This window comes from Choloepus didactylus, chromosome 17, assembly GCF_015220235.1.
Source record: "Choloepus didactylus isolate mChoDid1 chromosome 17, mChoDid1.pri, whole genome shotgun sequence".
Taxonomy (NCBI): Eukaryota; Metazoa; Chordata; class Mammalia; order Pilosa; family Megalonychidae; genus Choloepus; species Choloepus didactylus.
In genome coordinates this window covers 46,484,679-46,505,817 of record NC_051323.1, presented here as the reverse complement: position 1 = coordinate 46,505,817, position 21,139 = coordinate 46,484,679, and the positions used below count along the sequence as shown (strand labels likewise).

General features: G+C 37.1%; 1 protein-coding gene across 1 annotated transcript in view; it reads right to left on the bottom strand.

Moving 5' to 3' along the window:
- Positions 1-21,139, bottom strand: part of SRBD1 (S1 RNA binding domain 1) — a 281,240-nt gene that overhangs the window by 38,117 nt on the left and 221,984 nt on the right. Inside the window, exons 17-18 of the mRNA XM_037806820.1 lie at positions 2,124-2,230; positions 361-537 (exon numbers count right to left, since the gene is read on the bottom strand). Coding sequence (XP_037662748.1) covers positions 361-537; positions 2,124-2,230 — 284 coding nt within the window. The remainder of the gene's footprint in view (positions 1-360; positions 538-2,123; positions 2,231-21,139) is intronic.

Here is a 21,139-nt window from a genome sequence, read left to right as displayed (position 1 = left end):
ACATGCTGGCCTTCACTTCGTTTCTTGAAAACACCAAAGTCGTTCCTACCTTGGGACTTTGCCCACTTACTGCCTGCTCTGCCTAGAATACTTTCCCTCTGATCCCTGTGTGGCTGGCTCCTTCATTTCATTCAAAACTCTGTTCAAGTAACTCTTTAAGAGGGAATCTGCTGACTTGTTCACTGCTGTATTCCCAGTGCCAACAAGAGTTCCTGGTAAGAACAGAGACTCAATACAAAATGAATGAATGAATGATCAAAATACCAAGATACCAAGTATTTATGCCACTGGGTAGGATAGGTAACATTAAGAACAGTGGAGGCTGACAATAGAACCAGAACTATACACTTTAATAACTACCTGCAAAATGTTCTAATATAATCCTGGTTGATTCTGATGAAGCCAGCACATTGTTGGAAGGATTTTGGACCAAGTCCTTTCACTTTCTTCAGCTGTTCTCGGTTGACAAAGGGCCCATTTTTCTCTCGCCATTCAATAATATTTTTGGCTCGGTTGGCATTGAGTCCTGCAATGTGCCTAAAAAATAAACCAAATGAGTGATGCAGCAGGTATAACAGTTTGAAATGTACTGAAAAACAGATCTCACCTGAAAAGATAATATTTTCCTTTAGATCACAAAAACATTTGCAAATACATCTTGTCATGTCTCTAAATTAAATTAATAAAAAAATGATTAAATAAAATGATAAAAGGGGAAAGAGTTTTCTAAGAGTAAAGGATAGCAGAATGCAAAATAAGGACAAAACCAGTAGCTGCTATAAAGATACTGATGTAAGAAGGGGTGACAGTGTGATTGTGAAGACCTTGTGGATCACACCCCCTTTATTTAGTGTATGGATGAGTAGAAAAATGGGGATAAAAACTAAAGGACAAATGGGGTGGGATGGGGGGGATGATTTGGGTGTTCTTTTTTCACTTTTATTTTTTATTCTTGTTCTGGTTCTTTCTGATGTAAGGAAAATGTTCAGAGATAGACTGTGGTGATGAACGCATAACTATGTTATCATACTGTGGACAGTTGATTGTATACCATGGATGATTGTATGGTGTGTGAATGTATTTCAATAAAACTGAATTTAGTAAAAAAAAAAAAAAAAAAAAAGATACTGATGTAAGAAAGAGAACTGTTCCCCACAGTATTTCTATTTATACACTCTGACTCAAGTAATCATGCTATCTATTCCTATTCAGCTTACATCATGAGTTAGCAGCAGAAGTGACAATAGCTAAAACTGTGTTGTACCCTCCTTTCTTCCTTCCTTTTTTCTTTTTTTTGGGTCCAGGATGCTTTCAAAAATATAGAGTTGAACTTTAGAAAGGTAACTTATCCATCAATATCATGGTTAGTAAAAAGTATAAAAACTGTATCACTAGGTAGTTTGCTAACATTTAATTAAAAGATTCCTATTTCAGAGAATCTTAATTTTATGGAATTATGGAATGTTTATAGCCATAGTAGAAAAGCAACACCTTAAAATGTAAGGGATATTTTCCAAGACACCAGTTTCAAGGCAAAATGGTCCAGACCAAGGGAATTTCAGACTGCACTGGCAGACTTGTGTAATAAATGTAAGACTGTGAACACAAAAACAGCTCTCTACAACCACATATGAAAAAGATGGAGTATATAAGACATGATCACAGTATTATGGAGATTTTGATATGTAACTTGTGGAGTTAGGGTAAAAATATGGTAACCATAGCTTGAACTTTCAGAATTTATCTTTGGTTACTGCCAGCCTTGACAGATACTATGCAAAAGGTTGAACTCGAGAAAAATATCTACTCTCATGTGGTGGGAAACAGCTCTCTTCCATGTTAACCTTATTTAAATTCTATTAGTGACACTAATGCACTCAATGGTTACCATATGTGCTTCACTTTAGATATGCAATATTAAAAATGATAATGTGAATTGTTACAATAGTTTTCTTAAATGGTGTCCTCCCCTCTGACTGATTATGTAAAGCAATGAATGAATCCATAGATTTTTCTATAGTTGACAATTTTACACATGTGTCCCTTCTAGTAGCTGAGTTTGGACAGGATGGTCAATTAAACTCAAAGGTCTGTGATCTTCAGCCACAGACTTCTTGTCTCACCTTAACAAAACTTCTGAGCAGATGTTAATATCCACTCCCACAAAACTGACACATTCTTCTACAACACTGTCCAGTGTTGCCTTAAGTAAAGTCTGGGATACATCATGCTGAAAAGACAAAGATCAAATATCAATCAAAAGTGAAAGAATCCAGTTCTTAGACTATTCCATTACTTTGTCTCTATTGCTGGTAGTTGGCTAAGACATATGGTAAATTTCTTCATTCTTCTTAACACACTGTTAGCAGATGTAGTTCAGCTGAACTTAATTTTCTTCCTCGCTAAGCTAGTCATACACCTGACTTGAATATACCAGCAGTTAGCAGTTCTCCCTTTTCTGAAATTTGGTCCAGAGCAGTGGTTCTCAAACTTTAGCTTGTATCAAAATTACCTAGAGGGCTTGTTAAAATACAATTTACAGGCCCCATACCATGAGTTTTTGATTCAGTAGGTCTGGGATGGGGATTGAGATGCTACTGCTGCTGGTTCTAGGATCACACTTGGAGAACTACTGGTCTAAATCATTCATTCATGCATTGCCTTGTAGTGTTACCTTCATTTGCAAATCTATTCTGTCCCTTAATTTTTCTTAAGAGAAGAAAACATAAATTATAATAGAAAGTAGTACAGTAATATTCAATAAATTTGACAATAAATCAAGCTATCATGGTTCATCAAATTGAAGATACTATTATTTGTAAGAAGCACCATTATTTTATGTTCCATTAAGAAAATACACTGCCAATTAATCATGGCACAATGCTTCTTATTACTTAGAATTTATATAGCTTTTAACATATAAAGGGCTGTTTCATATTTACTTTGAAAGTTTTAAAATCATATATCATGCTTAAATAAAAAGGAAAATATAAGCAATAAGTTGTTTAAAGTATTCCTAAAATTTCTTCACATGTAGCGTTCAACTCTTCTGAATCATTTTTTTACTCAGAGTCGTAAATGTCCAAGTTTTTCCATGTGGTATGGTCCTCTATGCTATCAAGAGCATTGGTAATGAAGCATTTCCTAAAAGAGTCATCCTTTATTGTCTCTGGGACTTACTATGAAGTTTCAGGTGTTCATTTTGTAAGCTTTGGTAGCAGCCCTATCTTACTCTTAACAGAAGGCATCAACATTAGAGATTGTGGACAGCAACCACACTCCTATTTCTTCCTTAAAGATCTTAAGTGGTTTACTGTTAAATGATTTGTTAATCAAAACACCGAGGGGTCTGCAGTTCAGTCACATCTCCAGGATTAACAACCAAGTTCATGCAAAAACTAAGCCATGATTTACCATGGAACCAACAGCAACTGTAGAACACTGATAATTGTAAGATGGATCCTGAATCTAGAGATGGTAAAATGTGATAAAATGTGTATCTTAGAATTCATTTAATGCAGTATTTAAAAGTAAATATTTGTTGTCTGATTGAAGCCAGATTATCACAAGGAATATTACATAACACATTTGATGCCATTCATAATTCTAAAATTAAGAATGCTCTAGTTGTTCCCAGCTACAGGATTATCTATCAAGGATGAGTTTGAGAACTTGAACTCTTAGGAAGACAAGAAAGCAAATGCAGTCTCCATGTAGTACTTCTGTATTTCAGAGATCACCTATTTGGTAACGTCATCCAGGCCACAGCTAAAAAATACAGATGTAATCTAAAAAATCTAATAACAAACACAAACATGAAAAAGATTATAAAGTAAGCCCAAGACCCCACCCAGAACCTGATTACTCTTGAGCCACAGGTTTTGAGAAGCTAGACAGTCTGTTCTCTAAGTAGATGAAAAAAAGCAAAATGAAAAAGGGACTTTAAAAAACATTAACATTAACTATGGTTACTGGTGATTCTCTTGAACTCCTGAAATAACCAGTCTGGACTTGCCCCTCTCCTGGGCTTCTTGTAATGAAATTTCTTTATTGTTTAATAAGGAATAAAAAACTCCCTACTGTTTAAGGCACTTTGAGTTGGGAATCTCTGATGTTTTATTAACTGAAGCAATCACTTTTTCCAGGGGCTCAAAGTCTAGTGGGAAAATAGACAATGAAAACAACTAACCGTAACCATACTACCTAAAATCCTAGAGATTTTGCTATGTTATGATGTTGTTGTAAGGCTTTATAATACTATCTGATTTAATTCTTACAAGGAACTTATGAAATTAGTATATGATTTTATATACCATCTTCATACATAGGAATTTATTCTAAGAACATGGAACACATCTGCAATGGTGTGTGTGTATATATATATATATATATATATATATATATATACACATACATAAATATATCACTTGCTTTAATATTGTTTAAAATAGCTAAAAATGGAAAAATACTAAAAATATGATTTTATATACCATCTTCATACATAGGAATTTATTCTAAGAACATGGAACACATCTGCAATGGTGTGTGTGTATATATATACACACACATACATAAATACATCGCTTGCTTTAATATTGTTTAAAATAGATAAAAATGGAAAAATACTAAAAATATGATTTTATATACCATCTTCATACATAGGAATTTATTCTAAGAACATGGAACACATCTGCAATGGTGTGTGTGTATATATATATACACATACATAAATACATCGCTTGCTATTTAATATTGTTTAAAATAGCTAAAAATGGAAAAATACTAAAAATTTACTCAGACAGGATTGAGAAAAATAAATTGTGAAACTACCACATAATGAACTGCTATGTGGCCCAAAAAAAAGCATAAGGTAGACCAGCTATTTCAGCAAAACATCCTATAAGGAAAAAAAGTCTGAGATAAAGTACTGAACTAAAATACTTAAAAAAAAATCCCTCTATGCTCTAGACTCATGTAAGAGAAATTTCTGAAAGCACTGTTGTCCGCCATAATCCTGGATTTTGCCTACATTCTTCCCCTACATTTTGCTTAGGAAAGAACTAAAGAGTTAATGCTATTTCCTAAAAGTAAGTCATATATATTTGGAGGAAGGAATACTGAACAAAGCTCTATATTGTCCTCATAGTAATGTGTCTGACACTGAAGCTGAGGCATTCATTTGGTCATTCTAAAACATGATTTTCTAAGAAACTAATATGTATCAGATACTGTACCAGATATGCTAGGTATTGAAAGGATGGGAAAACTCATAATCCATGCCTTCAAGATGCTCAGTTTAGATTTGCTGAAAGCTGAGATGTGACACATCAGCCTACTGGCAGTCACTGCCCCATGTGGAGCATTCATCAATGAGGTGCTCAGCCTACAGGGCTTGGAGGGGAAGAAGACAGGTGAAACCCTGAGGGCATGAGAGGCAGGAAGTCCCCAGGACTCACTCGTGCCAATCCCCAAGGACTTGTTGCCAGGAAAAATGAATTGTTCCATCTTAAAAAAAGAAGTTATCTAACTCTGAATTTTTGGACAAGTTATTTGGATTGGATACACAGTCTGTTTCGAATTCAAGGAACACTGTGCCATTATATTTTTACCTGAGGTTTTAAAAAAGGAATATAAGCAGTCATTTATGCTAGTCAGCATTTTCAAGGTCAGAATCCACATTTTTATTTTTATTCCACCACGAAGGTCTGAAAGATTGCTGATCAAACTACCTCTCGAAGCACTAAAATTATCTCACAATTATTTTCTAAAAATCATTCCACATAATGAAGAAATTTATAGTAGTTTGTGTGTATGTATATACTTATGTGTGGTGGGCAGAATAACTAGTTAATTAAAGCACAAAAATTATTTCATGTAACAATAATTTGTAAATATTGATAGGAACACTGTTTTTGGATTAAAATTCTATAGCAGTAGAATTCCACATCCCACATTAAATTAAAAATTTATTCCCAACGGTTTTTTACTGCAACAGTAGTGCTTCAATATTTTATTTAGCAATTATCACTCACTACTCATGCCCTTTCCTATTGCCAAAAAACAAAACACATTTAGAAACTAAAGGTTGCAAAAAAGCTTTACAGGGAAAGCCCAGTCAATTTCAAATAAAGCAAGTTTATTTCTTCTTCTCGCATCTACTTTTCTTTGGGACTTGTGACAGTTTAAAAGAGTCATCCAGGGGAGTGTGGGTTCAATGACCCCTGAAAGACAGAATTGACAGAAGAATGGGAAACATTTGAGAAAGCAAAATATTGTGTGCTTAAGAATAGTTCTTCCTCCAATTCTTCAAATCCAGTGTACAAGAGATGTTTACACACTTCCTTCAAAGACCAAGAAAAATTTCAGCACCATAGAAATACTGTATTTAACCTTTTAAAATCTATGTATCCTAGCTCTACTGGATTTCAAATATTTACATGTAACAAGACATATAACCTCAAAAATATAGTTTAAGAATATTTCTTCATAAGCACATTCTTTAGGCAAATACTTTCTACATTAACAGAACACTTTTTTTTTTTTTTTAAATGAATAAACTATACAATGAACAAACTCATTGTGCCTATAGGGCTCTCTGGGATTAAGATGGCAAAGGGCATTAGTCTTTCAGCACTGGAGGGATTTTTCCAGATTTGGAAACATAGACTTAAGTGTGCCCAGTAGTAATAAGAGGGGAAAAAACAACACAACACAGGAAGAGATTTCCTTTGCAAATCCTCTTTCTTTGATAAAACCTATGTAAGGTATATTGAAGACTCCTTTATTGCTAACAATATTTATGCACCCAGTTTGCATTGAGTTATACTTTTTAATGTAAGTCAATTATTTTGAGCCAATTTAGAAGAAAATTTCATGGGACAATGATTGTCTAATTTGTTTTGCACAAGAAAGATAGAAACTAATTTTAAAAACCCAACATCCTGCCCTGATTCCAGGGCTAGAGTACCCCTCTCCCACAGCATGGACCTTCTGGGGTATCAAATTAGTGTCCACAGTTAGTTGTTCAGTGAGGTCTCCCTTTTCTTGATGTCAGAACTCCTATGTTTTCCTTGGCACTGTGTAACCTCTGGAATCTCTATTCAGCCCAGAAATCTCCAGGAACTTTCCTGTCATGCTTCATGGAATCTTGCCCAATATATGTATACCTTAATATTTCATCAGAGATTAAAACAAAACAAAACAAAACAAAACCCTGAGACTTCTACTTTCAGCTATGATGAAGTAAGTGGTACAGGACTACTTTTACCACCATAAACAACTATAAAACTGGACAGTAAATATTTGACAACTGATTTTGGACACAGGACAACAGGTAGTGCAGAACTGTGATCCCAGAGAAAGGAGAACCACAAGAGATAAGCCCTACAATGGCCCTAGCTTTCTGTCTGAGGACACTCTCTTGACTGTGGCACAAGGAGATGGCAAAAGCAGAGAACAGCAGTTACTGAGTAGGGGAGGCAGAGATTAGAATTCAGGGCAGCTGAGGTGGTTAGAATTTTAAGGGCAGGATACCAGTGAGAGAATAGAGCTTTGAAGAGCAATCTCTTTAAGTATTTGGTTAAGCAATAAGCTGTACAGGCCCAGAGCAAGGCTCTACAAGGCCAGGCAGAAAACAGTTGCCTGGAGATGTGGGATAAACAGAGTTTTCTGAGACTGCATAGAAGACCTAGGGTATCCTAATAGCCACAGTGGGGAGACCTCGTTGAATACCCCAGCTACTCCATTGATACCCTAGAAAGACCTTAAAAGTGGGCTGTTCTAGTCCTACACTCACCCTAACAAAGTTCATAAAACAATCCTTACAAGATTCAATCTGATCTGCTAGGACATTAACTGATTGCCAGAACAAAATTCAACATTCTTTAAAGAAGAACAACAAGATTTGCACTCTTAACAACATAGCATCCACAATGTCTGCCATACAATAAAAAATGACTAGACATACAAAGAAGCAGGAAAATGTGACTCATAATAGAGAAGTGGAGGTGGAGAACAGTCAGTCAATAGGAACCAATCTAGAATGACACAGATGTTGGAATTATCAGACAAGAACTTTAAAGCAGCTCTAGGACTTACCAAATATAAATTCCAGAACTGAGAAATACAGTCTCTGAAAGGAAAAATTTAGTGGGTGGATTTAACAGCAATTGGAGATGGAGAGAAGAGTCAGTAAACATGAAGAGAGAAATCAGAAATTATCCCACCTGAAGAACAGAGAGAAAAAAGAGGGGGAAAAAATAAACAGAGCCTCGATAACTGTGAGACCATGTCAAAAGGCCTCACTGTGTGTAATTGGAGTCCCAGAGAAGAGAGTATCAGGCAGACAAATATTTGAAGAAGTAATGACCAAAAATTTCCCCAATTTTTTGAAAACCTTAATGTATAGATCCAAAGAAGCTCAGTGAATTCCAAGAAAAATAAATACAAAGAAAATGACACCTAGGAATATTCTAGACAAACCGCTGGAAAACAGTGATAAAAACAAAATGTTGAAAGTAGCCATAGAGAAAGGATGCATTAGCTATGGGAAAATGGAGAGAAAATAATGGCAGGTTTCTTATCAGGAACAAGAGGCCAGAAGACAATGAAATGATTTAAAGTGCTAAAAGGAAAAAAGCAAAACAAAACAAAAAACAAAGCCCTTATCAACTCAAACGTCTATATTTTTAAAAAATGAAGAAATAAAGACATTCTTAGATCTATGAGAAAACACACACACACACACATATGTATATGTGTATAATGTGTATATAGACATGTATATATATTCTAATTTTAGACCATTTAAAGCAAAAACTCTAACACTACATGTTGGGATTTAAATATACATGAAAATAACACAACAAATGTAGGGCTGGTGAGGTGGTATAATGTTAACTCCAAGTAGACCAGGGAAAGCTAAGAATGTATATTGTAATCACCAGAATAATCATTACAAATAATGCAAAGAAGTATATTTGAAAATAAATAGAAGAATTAAAATGGCATGCAAAAATTACTTGATTTTCTCCAAAAATAGAGCAGAAAAAGAACAGAGGAGTGAAAAAGCAAATGGGACAAATAGAAAACAAATAGCAAATTGTAGTGACCTTAATTCAACCATATCAATGCTTACATTAAACGTGCACACTGTTTGATTTCATTTATGTAAAGTTCTAGAACAGGCAAAACTAATCTGTGGTGAAAAAAATCACAACAGTACTCACTTTGTGTAGGAAGGGACGGGGTGAACTTTCTGAGATGATAGATATGCTCTATTACCGCTATGTAATTGTCAAAACTCACTGTAGTGTATCACTTAAATTCTTTGTAATATGTAGATTGTACCTAAAAAATCTGTATGTAGATTATACCTAAAAAAAGAACTGTAAACAAACAAATACAACCTATGTTTTTGAACTTTGGGGAATCATTCTAGAAGGGAAGAGCAATGCCCTAAACTACAGATCTCTGTCAGGGCCCATAGCTCTAGGGCAGGTGGCTGGGGTACAAATCAGAATTCTTCTGGTTTTTGTGCTTTGGAATCTGATAGTTGATGTTTTCCCCAGATGTCCTACATATCTCCTAACCCTAAAATGTAATTCTTTTCCGATATATAGTAATTTTCAAAGCCAGAATCATTTTCAAGAGCATAGCTTCAGTAGAAAAGATGGGAACTATGTCAATGAACAAACAAACAAACATGCAGTTAAATGGCACAAACTTGCTTGTTAGCTGCCCGTTGGGTTCTCAACCCTAATTATCAACAGAAGATACTGGTTCTCCTTTAAAAATTCCCCATGATGATTAAAGTTTAAACAAAATATATAGCTTCTTTACGAATCATAAAGCTAAAAATTGAGTCTTTTCATATGCTATCATAATACTCCAGTGTTTAAATTTTAACCTAGTTAGGCTTCCACTCTGTCTTCTAGTAGGTGCTCTCATGTTCCCTAGTAGATACAGGTCTATATGTTGGGGGAAACATAGGGGCAATACTGGCTAAGCAAAGGCACATAAATCCTGAATGTCTGCCTTGCCCACATACTTTTCCAAACCAATGCCTCCTCCTCTCTAATTTACCACAAACAAAGAAAAAGATTAACACATCTGAACTGGACCATGTGTGGTCACATATAGGGCCTGGGCTAAAACATAATTCTGGCTCATGACACATGCACCAACAAACACACACCAATTAGTTACACATCTTGACCTGACATAATTCAAAGGAGTTGACATTTCCACTGTAAATCTCTATTTTTAGAGATTTATAAATTAGTCATTAAAGTAGACTTTGGAAAAATGTAGGGTGCAAAGATTTAGCCACAAAAGAGAATTCTCCCTTCCAATTAAAAAAAAAACAAAAAAAATTGCAAGTAGAAAATCTGATCTGAAACTACAGTGTATGGAGTTCTGAGCATGGAGAAGGGAGGGGGAGCGGAGAGGGAGGGAGAGGGGAAGACAACTCCCGGTGCAGAGAAATTTTGACACCTTAGTGCTAAAATTGCTTGTCTATTTGGGGAGGAAAGGGTTGGGGATAAAAGGGGTATTAATGCAAATGAATAAAAAAAGTTCTTCTCCCCAAATTGTAGGAAAAAAGGTCCCTTGTCAATATTTCCAAAAGTTCTAAAGATACATTTCTCCCTCCCTAAATACACATACATATACACATATGTGGCCACACGTGAAGCCAGATACGAATGGCTTCCATTCCATTATTATTATAGACAGTAAAATTTTCCCAATAGATATGAGGCTGACACCGCCATCACAGGATCCACATTTAACATGTTTCCATGGAATAGGAGCGGTTATATGGAAAAGCAAGGTTCCATGTGGTTTGCATGTCTCCAGTCTCCACATGATTATGCCAACAGAAAGCCCAAGAGCTCCATGTTGTCTGAAATGATCACTCTACACCTAGCCCCCTGCACAGGCATGAATGAAAACTGAACTCCAAAACTCTGTCTTCACACCACTCCTGTTCCCATTCCCTATTTTACTTTATCATAGTGCTTATTACCATCTGATACACGTAGGGGTGTAGGTGTATATGTGTAGGCATATGTAAATAAACAATAAACAAACATTTGCTTTGTTCACTGCTGTTTTCTGGCACACAGTAAATAATAAATATTTTTTGAATGAACGAATGAACAAAAAATGGAGTACAGTGAAAGAAGTGGGTAGAAAGGAGCTTGTAATATTCTAGGAACTAAAAGTAGGCTCATAGAGCCTGGTGAGGAAGGGAGAGAACATATGTGAGACTAGTGAAGTGAGCAACGACTGGATCATGTGGAACCTGGTAACCCATAACTAAGAATTTGCCAAGAATTGTGCATCAGGTCCTTGATTGATGAAGGAACTTTACTGCTTTTACAGAAGAATCAGATTTAGCCTTTAAGGATTTTGCCACCTGACAGTTGGAAATACTTATGGGCGTTTGGGGGTGTCAAAACTCACTTCCTAGAATCTTTCTAAGGAACTCAAGCAGTCATCTCATCTCTCTTTTCATGCTTAGCAACAACCCTTCCAAGCTGTGTATAAGAGTGTGAGTACAGAATAGGTGGTATACAGGTGCTGAAACAAGGCCACTTATGCTAGGGCACTCCTAAATGAATTCCTGCTTTTTGATATTCCTTAGTGCAGATGATTCTCTGTACTTGTACTACTCCAGCTATCTCCAAACTTGCTACCCCCAGGCTAGTCACTAGTTCACTTTCATTCATTCAGTCAGTCAAATATTGACCACTTACTACACAGGAGGCAGAGAGCCCCCAGGAATGTATGAGAGTACTTGTTTTCCCATGTTCTAACCAATACTTATTGCCAGATTTTAAAATATTTTTCAATCTTAGGTAAAGAATTATATCCTGCTGCTGTTTTAATTTGCATATCCTTGATTACTGCTTTGGTTGCACATCTCTTTGCCTGTTTACCAGTCATTTGGACTTTTCTCTGTATCCTGGCTTCTTAGCATCATGCTCAGTACTTGACAGGTACTCAATAAAAAATGACTTAATTGGACAAAGGAAGGAACAACCGGGGCAATTTTCTAGTTTAGCTTTTGGAGTTTTCTTGCTTAAGCTGGGAATTTTTTTTTTTTTTTTAAGTTGGTCTAAAATAAAAGAGGCAAATAGTATTGACAAAGAATTGTCTGATGGTAATACAGGAGCACAACCTAAATTCATATTATAGAAAAAAATTTTTAGCATGTATAGACCAACAGTTGGCTCACAAGGTGAAATTTTAAAATTAACTCTAAGATGCCCTAACATAACATGTTGAGATTGATCATACATTCCATGGCTACTGGCTCCTCACCTCAAGTTCCCCAATCCTCTTGCAAACAGTTTCTGGGTAGTATTCTAGGTCAATAAAGAGTTCCTGTAAACTCAGACCTTAGTCAGATAGACTAATCTCTGGTGCTTTTAATTAGAAAAGCTTGAGCTTTTCTTTTCCTGGGAACTGAATTAAACTTAAGTTTCTGACATTTTGGACATGAGCTAAAATGCAGCATCCTGTCACACAATAAAAGGAGACCAAAGAAGCTGGGAAATTTGAAACCAGATGCAAAGAAACCTTTAGAAAGAAATGTTTGACTTTCCAGCTTCCAGGACTTATTCATAGGACTCCATTTACCATAGACAGATTCTCTGTTGTAATTAACTGATTAGAAGCTGAGGGTCCCTCTAACAGAAAGGTTTAACATTATACCTTGATACAACTAATGGATTTGGAAAAGAATATTTTTGATATGAAAATATTCGGATTTAGACAATTTTTCATTAAAGCTTGATGTAGTATAATGACTCATTTTCCCCAAACATCTCTTCAGATCATGGTAAAATTAGATAAAAATTACACCCATTTCACCCAACTGGGACATGGACAAGGAATTTAGACATGGGACACAGATGCTATCAATTCCTCTTTAACAAGGTAAGAATTCTAGGGCATAAGAACCAAAGATTGGCCATTAGAGGAGCAGCTACACAAGCAGGATCAGGGATTCAATAATTTTTCATATTACTCATTCCTCAAACCACCAATGGAAATATCTCTTTGCCTGTTTACAGTTTAGAATTGACAGTTTATTTTAAACAAATTTGGGTTTTCAAGTGAATTAGTAACTTCTATTCTCGCTTGGAAGTTTCATTCTGATATTCAGAAGAAATGGGAGGAAAAGGAATGTAGCTGCCTTCTTTATGTCTATTCCTTTGGTAACATTCTCACAAAACATTTTTTTCCTTGAGGCAGGAGTGACTCTGTCTGGTTCATTATAAATGTAGGCTTGTAATAAGTATCAGCTATTCTGAATGGACAATTTCAGAGGCAACCAAAGTCCCTCATTCCAATGGTAGGAAGTAGCAAGCTTCACCCTCTCTAAAAACCACAATGACCCAGGTCACACCTAGGGATACTGACACTTCATCATTAAATACCATGGAGGACAGACCTTAAGATGATCCCTAAGGATTCCCATCTCTTGGCATTCACTCCTTTGTGTTCCTCTTTCCTTGAGTATGAGCAAGACCTGTGACTTCTTTCTAACCAATAGCATAGAGCAAAGGTGATGGGATGTCACTTCCATGATTAGGCTATGTTATATGGTAAAGGCAATTGTTCCAGACATCTTGATGGAGTAAGCAGCCATACTGAAGCCCATGTGGAAAAGAACTGTGGGAGGCCTCTGGAATCTGAAGGTGGTTTCTGGCCAGCAGCCAGTAAAAAGCTGGGACCCTGAGTCATTCAGCCAAAAGGAAATGAATTCTGCTAATAACCGGAATGAGCTTGGAAGGGAATTCTTCCCCAGTCAAGCCTCTAGATGAGAATGCAGCCTGCCTAACACCTTGATGGTAACGTTGTGAGATTCTGAGCAGAGAACTCAGTTATGCCATGCCTGAATTACTGGCCCAAATTGTGAAATAATAAATGTGTGTTGTTTTAAGCTGCTGAGTTTGTAGAAACTTGTTATGTAGCAATAGAAAAATAATATGAGCACCTGTGCTTACGCCAATACCCACTGTTTGGTTATTAGACGCTTTTTGTAAATGTCAAACTCACTTTCATTTCACCACATAGCTAATGCTGACAACTTTCTTTAGTATAGGCTTTTTTTCTAAAGTCTGTTATTTGCTTTAAAATAATTTATTAAGATAATTTTTGTAGGCCATCTTTAAAATCCTTTCACATTGTACCTTGAATAGATTCAAAAGGCAAGCAAATGAATAAACCTCCTAATGCTTATAAGAATTTATTCATTCATTCAACAGAGCTTATAAATATTTACTGAGTATCTGATTTGCACCTGGTCCTGTTCATAGTGATGGGAGTATAACAGTAAACAGAAAGATGAGACATACAATTAAGTAAGCAAATAAAAATTATAATTACAAATTGTAATAAATACTATGAAGGAAATAAATAGTAAAATGACAGAGGAATTGGAAGTAGCTACTTGGGTGATTGGAAATTGACCCCTTGAAGCAATATATTAAAACTGATACTTGAAGGATGAGAAGAAGCCAGCCATGCAAAGAGCCAGAAAAATATAATTCCGGACAGAAAAAAAGAGTGCAAAGGCATTAGGGTGGGGATGAGCTGCAATGTGCATGACACTGAAAGGAAGGCAGTGTGGCAAGGCCATAATGGGGAAGAGGGAAATGTGGTTGGCAACAAGGCTGGAGAAGTAGAGAAGGATCTCCATGGGAAAGAGCTTGGATTTTATTCTAATGACAATGGGGACACAAACGTGATCTGACCTACATTTTAAAAAAATCATGCTACAGAAAATGGATTAAAAAAAGACAAAAGTGGAGAAACAGGGAGTCCAAGTAAGAGACTTTTTAAACATATCAGTTGCAAGATGATGAATGTCTAGTTAGGTGGTGGAGGGTAGAAAGAATATGGAAAGAAATAGATGGAGTTGATAATGGGGGATGATGAAGCTAAAGGAAAAATCAAGGATTTAAAAAAAAAAAATTTTTAAATAAGAATAGTTTGGAGCTTTATTAATTGGGTAGAAGGTGATGCCATTTATAGAAATGGGAAAGGATGGGAGAGAGTTTAGTGGTTTTTGATTTAAAAATTTTTTGGAGGGAGGGTTAGTAGAGGGAGGTCAAGAGTCCTTTTCTGGACATGTTAAATATAAGAAGCCTTTTAGACTTCGAAGTGGAATAGTCATAATGGCAGGTGGATATATGCAGTTTGGAGTCCAAGGGAGAGATCTATGGTGAAGCTATTGACATACAAATTGCCTAGCATGCAGACTGGAGGAATATGTAATCTAAAACCTTGGGGAGGGGGTGGTGGTAGAGAAGTAGATAAAGGATCCAGAAACATCAAGTGACAGAAGTGGAAATGTGCATACTGTAAGCAGCTTAATAAATGAAAAAGTGGATGCAACTTTTTTAAAGTTCTATATGCAAATAATTTTGAAATTCATAAAAAAAAATGGGTGTGAGGGGTAGAGAAGAGAGGAATAACTACCCGTTTTATAAGGAGTATTACTTTCATAATCTTTCTTACGTAGATCTAGTAATTTTCATTGGATAAGGTGCTTAATTTTTAATAACAGATACTCCACAAGTAAATATCTGTAACAGGGCTGAATTTCCAGGTGAGAATTCATAATTTGGTGCAGTTGTTAACACAAGGGGGTAAAATATAAAGTGTTATAAAGAATCTATACTAAGTAATCAAAGTTCTTCAAAATCTATTAAAAAAAAACCTTCATTTACACTAATAATACCAGAAGATATTTATATTGGGTGCTACCAGGGGTCTGGAATTTTACAGTGATTTATCCACATAACCCTGTGGGGTAGGAGCTATTATTATCTCCATTTTCAGAGGAGGAAATTGAGGCATAGAGCGGTTAAGTAAGTAAAGGTCACACTGCCAGGGTGTAGCTGAAGACAAAGGGTTTATCTCTTGGGCCAAGGCTTTTAAACACTATGCCCCGTACCCCATTTCTCTTAATAGCATCACTTTCTCTAGCAATGCCAATTCCAGCTGTCTTGCTTTTTGCAAAGAAAACCCACTGAGTATACCTAGTTTTTAACTTAAAAAAATTTTTAAGGGAAAGTTTTGTAACAATTAAGAATGTGTTTGTTTACAAGATAATTTCTACTCATTCATAAAGCTTGACATGACTAAAAATAGTCTGCCAAACTACATATGCTTGTAAAATTCTGTATCACATTGTCCGTACTATAAACTGAATGTAACTGGTAACAGTGCCTATGCAATCCCAGGAAAAAAAAGATTTCTGAAGAAACTACATGGCAACTTGCTTCAACAGGTCACTAGTCTTTTCTTTTATAAAACTATAATTTACTTTCTCTTGTTCCCTTTCCCTTTAATTTTCCTTATCCTCTAAGAGGGATCAAATTGTACCATTTTATTTGACACACTGAAAATAATTTTAACTTCCCACCTAACCAGCTAGCTATGAATGATAGATGCATTTCTTTCTCAAAAGAAACTTGAGAGCACTTCCGAGAAAATGGTGGATCAGGAGAGACACAGCAAAATTCTCCTTCATGAAAAACACTAGATAAAGGACAGAAAATGCTCCAGAACAGCAGTTCCAGGGTTCCACCGGCTGGGCAGGGACTTCTATATCACATAGTGAGTATGCAGCTGGAGAAGCCAAGAGACTGCGTTTAAGATCGGTGAGTGTTCAGCCCAGAACACCACCGGGTTGGAGCTGGCTGACGAGTGTGGAGGGGAGCAGCCTTCCACGCACCGTGCACCCTCCTCAACACTTGTCTGGGAGCAGACCCACAGCAAGAGCCCCGGTGCCAGGGACTGGCGGTTGGAGCAGGCAGATAAGTGCAGAAAGGGGCAGCTTTCCGAGCCCCGGCAGCCTTCTTACCAGTTGGCTGGGGAGATAACCCTTCACAGCCCTGTGGCTGCCGAGCAGCGGACTGGTTGCTGAGCATGGAGCTAGCAGCTTTCTAAGCCAATGTCTGCAGTTGGTTGGGGAGATAACTCTTTACAGACCTGTGGCCAACAGCAACCTTGAGGGAATTCAGGATTCGGCAGACTTGTGACAGCATCCACTCTTTCTCCACGGAAGCCCACTGTGTGCACAGCCTAGAGACAAGGGTGTCACAAGGAAGTGCCAGGAGCCCTCCCCCAAACCCAGGACTCACGGGCACAGAGCAGACAGGGACTACGGGGCATCTGAGCTGGAAGGTGAGACACGTAGCTCTGCAGCCCCAAAGTACTCCACCCACAGCCCCGGGAATGACCAGGGACCACTGTGTCCTGCAGTGGACTCCCTGACAAACTGTACAGGGCCTGCCCCTCAAGAACAGAGCTGGCAGTCCCCAGTGCACACAGAAAATTGGTGCACAGGTTGGATTTCCACATGGTTTGGACCCTCACTCAGTGCAAAGATGAAGTTGGGGGAGAACTGGCTTGAGGGTAAGAGGTGGCTCAAGAGTGCCATCTACCGGTAGGGCAGGGAAAGTGCACTCAATCAAGCTGTAGCTATGCCAAATTATAGATAAATGTACAAATAATCCTGCATATACTAAAAGAAACCTATCAAAAGGATGTGAAGAGGCCAAAAACAACAGAAAATTATAAAGCATATGTAGAAGCCAAAAGATATGGACATATTAAAAAGTCAGCAAAGACACAGAACTTGGAATAATTAAGCAAAGAAGTATACACAAACATCAACGTAATGGCTAAGGATATAAAGGACATCAAGAAGATTCTAGAAAAGCATAAAGAAGAATTTGCAAGAGTAAATAGGAAAAAAATAGCAGATCTTATGGAAATAAAAGCTTCTGTTGATCAAATTAAAAATATTCTTGAAACATATAACAGAAAATTTGAAGATGCAGAGGAAAGAATTAGTGAACTCAAGGACACAGTGATGGAATGTGAAAGCACAAAAGAACAAATAGTGAAAAAAACTGATAACTTTGAAATGGATCTCAGAGAAATAATGGACAACATGAAGTGTACAAATTAAGGATCATTGGTATTCCAGAAGGTGAAGAGAAGAGTAAAGGGCTAGGAAGAGTATTCAAAGACACTGTTTGGGAAAAACTTTCCAACCTTTCTAAGCAACAAAAATATGCAAATCAAAGATGCCCAACAAACTTCAAATAGAATAAATCAAATAAACCCACTCTGAGACATATTCTGATCAATTTGTCAAATGCTGAAAAGAAGAAGAAAGTTCTGAAAGCAGCAAGAGAGAAGTGATTCACCACATACAAGGAAAATAACTTAAGATGAAGTACTGACTACTCAGCGAGCACCATGGAGGTGAGAAGGCAGTGGTATGACATATTTAAAATTCTGAAAGAGAAAAATCACCAGCCAAGAATTCATTCTGCAAAGCTCCCCTTCAAAACTGAGGGAGAGTTTAAAATTTTCATAGACAAGCAAATGCTGAGAAATTTGCTACCAAGAGACCTGCCCTATAAGAAATACTAAAGGGAGCTCTACCAGCTGAGAAACAAAGACAAGAGAGAGAGGTTTGGAAAAGGACAAGGAACTGAAGAGTATTAGTAAGGGTAACTTAAAGGAAATAGAGAGGGGGAAGATAGATCTGACAACTAAAAACCAAAGGATAACAGAGCTGATTGAAGAACAGCATTCACAGTAATAACACTGAATGTGAATGGATTAAACTCCCCAATTAAAAGGCATAGATTGGCAGAATGGATTAAAAAATATGAACTATCAATATGCTGTTTATAAGAGACTCATCTTATACCCAGTGACACAAAGATATTGAAAGTGAAGGGATGGAAAAAAAAATATTCCATGCAAGCTACAGCCAAAAGAAAGCAATACAAATTTCAGATAAAATAGATTTTAAATGCAAGGAAGTCATAGGAGACAAAGAAGAACACTATATACTAATAACAGGGAAAATTCAAAAAGAAGAAATAACAATCATAAATGTTTATGTACCCAATAAAGGTGCTCCAAAATACATGAGACAAATATTGGTAAAACTGAAGGAAGCAATAGGTGTTTCCACAAAAACTGTGCGAAACTTCAACATACCACTCTCTCCTATAGATAGAACAACCAGACAGAGAACAAATAAGGAAACTGAGAACCTAAACAGTGTGATAAACGAATTAGACTTAACAAACATATATAGAGCATTACATCCCAAATTACCAGGATATATATTCTTCTCTAGGGCTTGTGGAACTTTCTTCAGGATAGATCATTTGCTGGGGCATAAAACAAGCCTCAGTAAATTTAAAAAGATTGAAATTATTCACAGCACATTCTCTCACCACAGTGGAATGCAACTAGAAGTCAATATCCATCAAAGATTTAGAACATTCACAAATATCTAGAGGTTAAACAACACGCTCTTAAACAATCAGTGGGTCAAAGAAGAAATTGCAAGAGAAATTGCTAAATATCTAGACACGAATGAAACAATAATAGAACATATCAAAACTTATGGGATGCAGCGAAGGGGGTGCTGAGGGGGAAACATATAGCTGTATAAAAAGGAAAGAAGACCTAAAATCAAAGAACTAATGGAACCACTGAAGACACTAGAGAATGATCAGCAAACTAATCCTAATGCAAGTAGAATAAAAGAAATAACAAGGATTAAAGCAGAAACAAATGATATGGAGAACAAAAAAAGCAACAGAGAAAAGAAATAAAACCAACAGTTGGTTCTTTGAGAAGATCAACAAGACTGACAAATCCTTAGCTAGACTGTCAAAGTCATAAAGAGAGAAGAACCACATAAACAAAATAATAAATGAGAAGGGGGACATTACTGTGGATCCTGAAGAAATTTAAAAAATCAAAAGAGGATACTACGAACAACTGTATCCCAACAAACTAGACAATTTAGAGGATATGGATAATTTCCTGGAAGCACATGAACAACCTAGACTGATTAGAGAAGAAACAGAAGACTTCAACAAACCAATCATAAGTAAAGAGATCCAATCAGTAATCTAAATGCTTCCTACAAAGTCGGAAGAAGATGGCGGCAGAGAGAGGAGTGGAAGCTAGCGAGGCCCCCTGGAACAAATAATAAAAAACCAGGACACAACTAGTAAATAATCTGGAATAACTGCTGGGGTGCAAAGGTGATTCTCCACACATCATACACCAACCATGCCCAAGATGACAGCATAAAATCTGTAGTAAAAACTGCAGACCCAAGCCAAGAGCCCCTCCCCCACAGCAGCCAAACTGCAGAGCCTTGTTGTGCTAAAGAGCAGCACTCACTGAACAAGTGAATATACCTCAGCCCAGCTCCAAATGAGGTTTTAATTAACAAATCTTGAATGCTCAATACAAGCTGTGAATTGCCAACAAGCAGACAGAGGCTTTTGGTGATGACTGACCTTGGAGAGCCTCTGGGAGGGAGGGAGGGGGATCCCAGAGGACCAGGTGCTAGCCCTGGCCGACAGGTGAAACTGAGGGTGGCCATGGACTGGCCCTGAAGCAGGGCTTTCTGTCCCTTTTTTGGCTCAGTGGAGAAAGCCTCAGCCATCTTCAGTTCCCAGCGCTCTGACCCAGAGAAGGGTGGAGATAGCAGAGTCAGAGAGACTATTTGAATACAAATGTTATCTCCTCAGGGGGTGTATCTTCCCTAAGAGGAAATAGGTGGTGTGAAGTTCTACTATCTGCCTTCTACTCAGAACCAGACCCCAGAGCCTGGGGGAAAACAGCCACAGATCACACCTCCTTACACCAGTCTAGAGTAACAGGCTGACAGGCGCCACCTGCTGGGCAGAAAGGCACAGTGGCTTGAGGACTCAAAGGGTGTATCAATCTTCTAAGACACACCCTCAGGGAGCCCTGATACTATTGCCTCCTTCTGAAACCTGAGCCTGTTCTGGTCTGGGAAAATCTGATTGGGGGAACCAAGGAAACCAGATGCCTAGACAACAGAAAACTACAACCTACACTAAGAAAAATGAAGTTATGGCCCAGTCAAAGGAACAAACTTATGCTTCAAATGAGATACAGGAATTGAAACAACTAATTCTAAATCAATTCAAAAAGTTTAGAGAAGATATGCCAAAAGAGATGAAGTGTATAATGAAAACACTGGGCGTACATGAGGCAGAAATCAAAAGTTTGTAAAAACAACAGGGAGAATCTATGG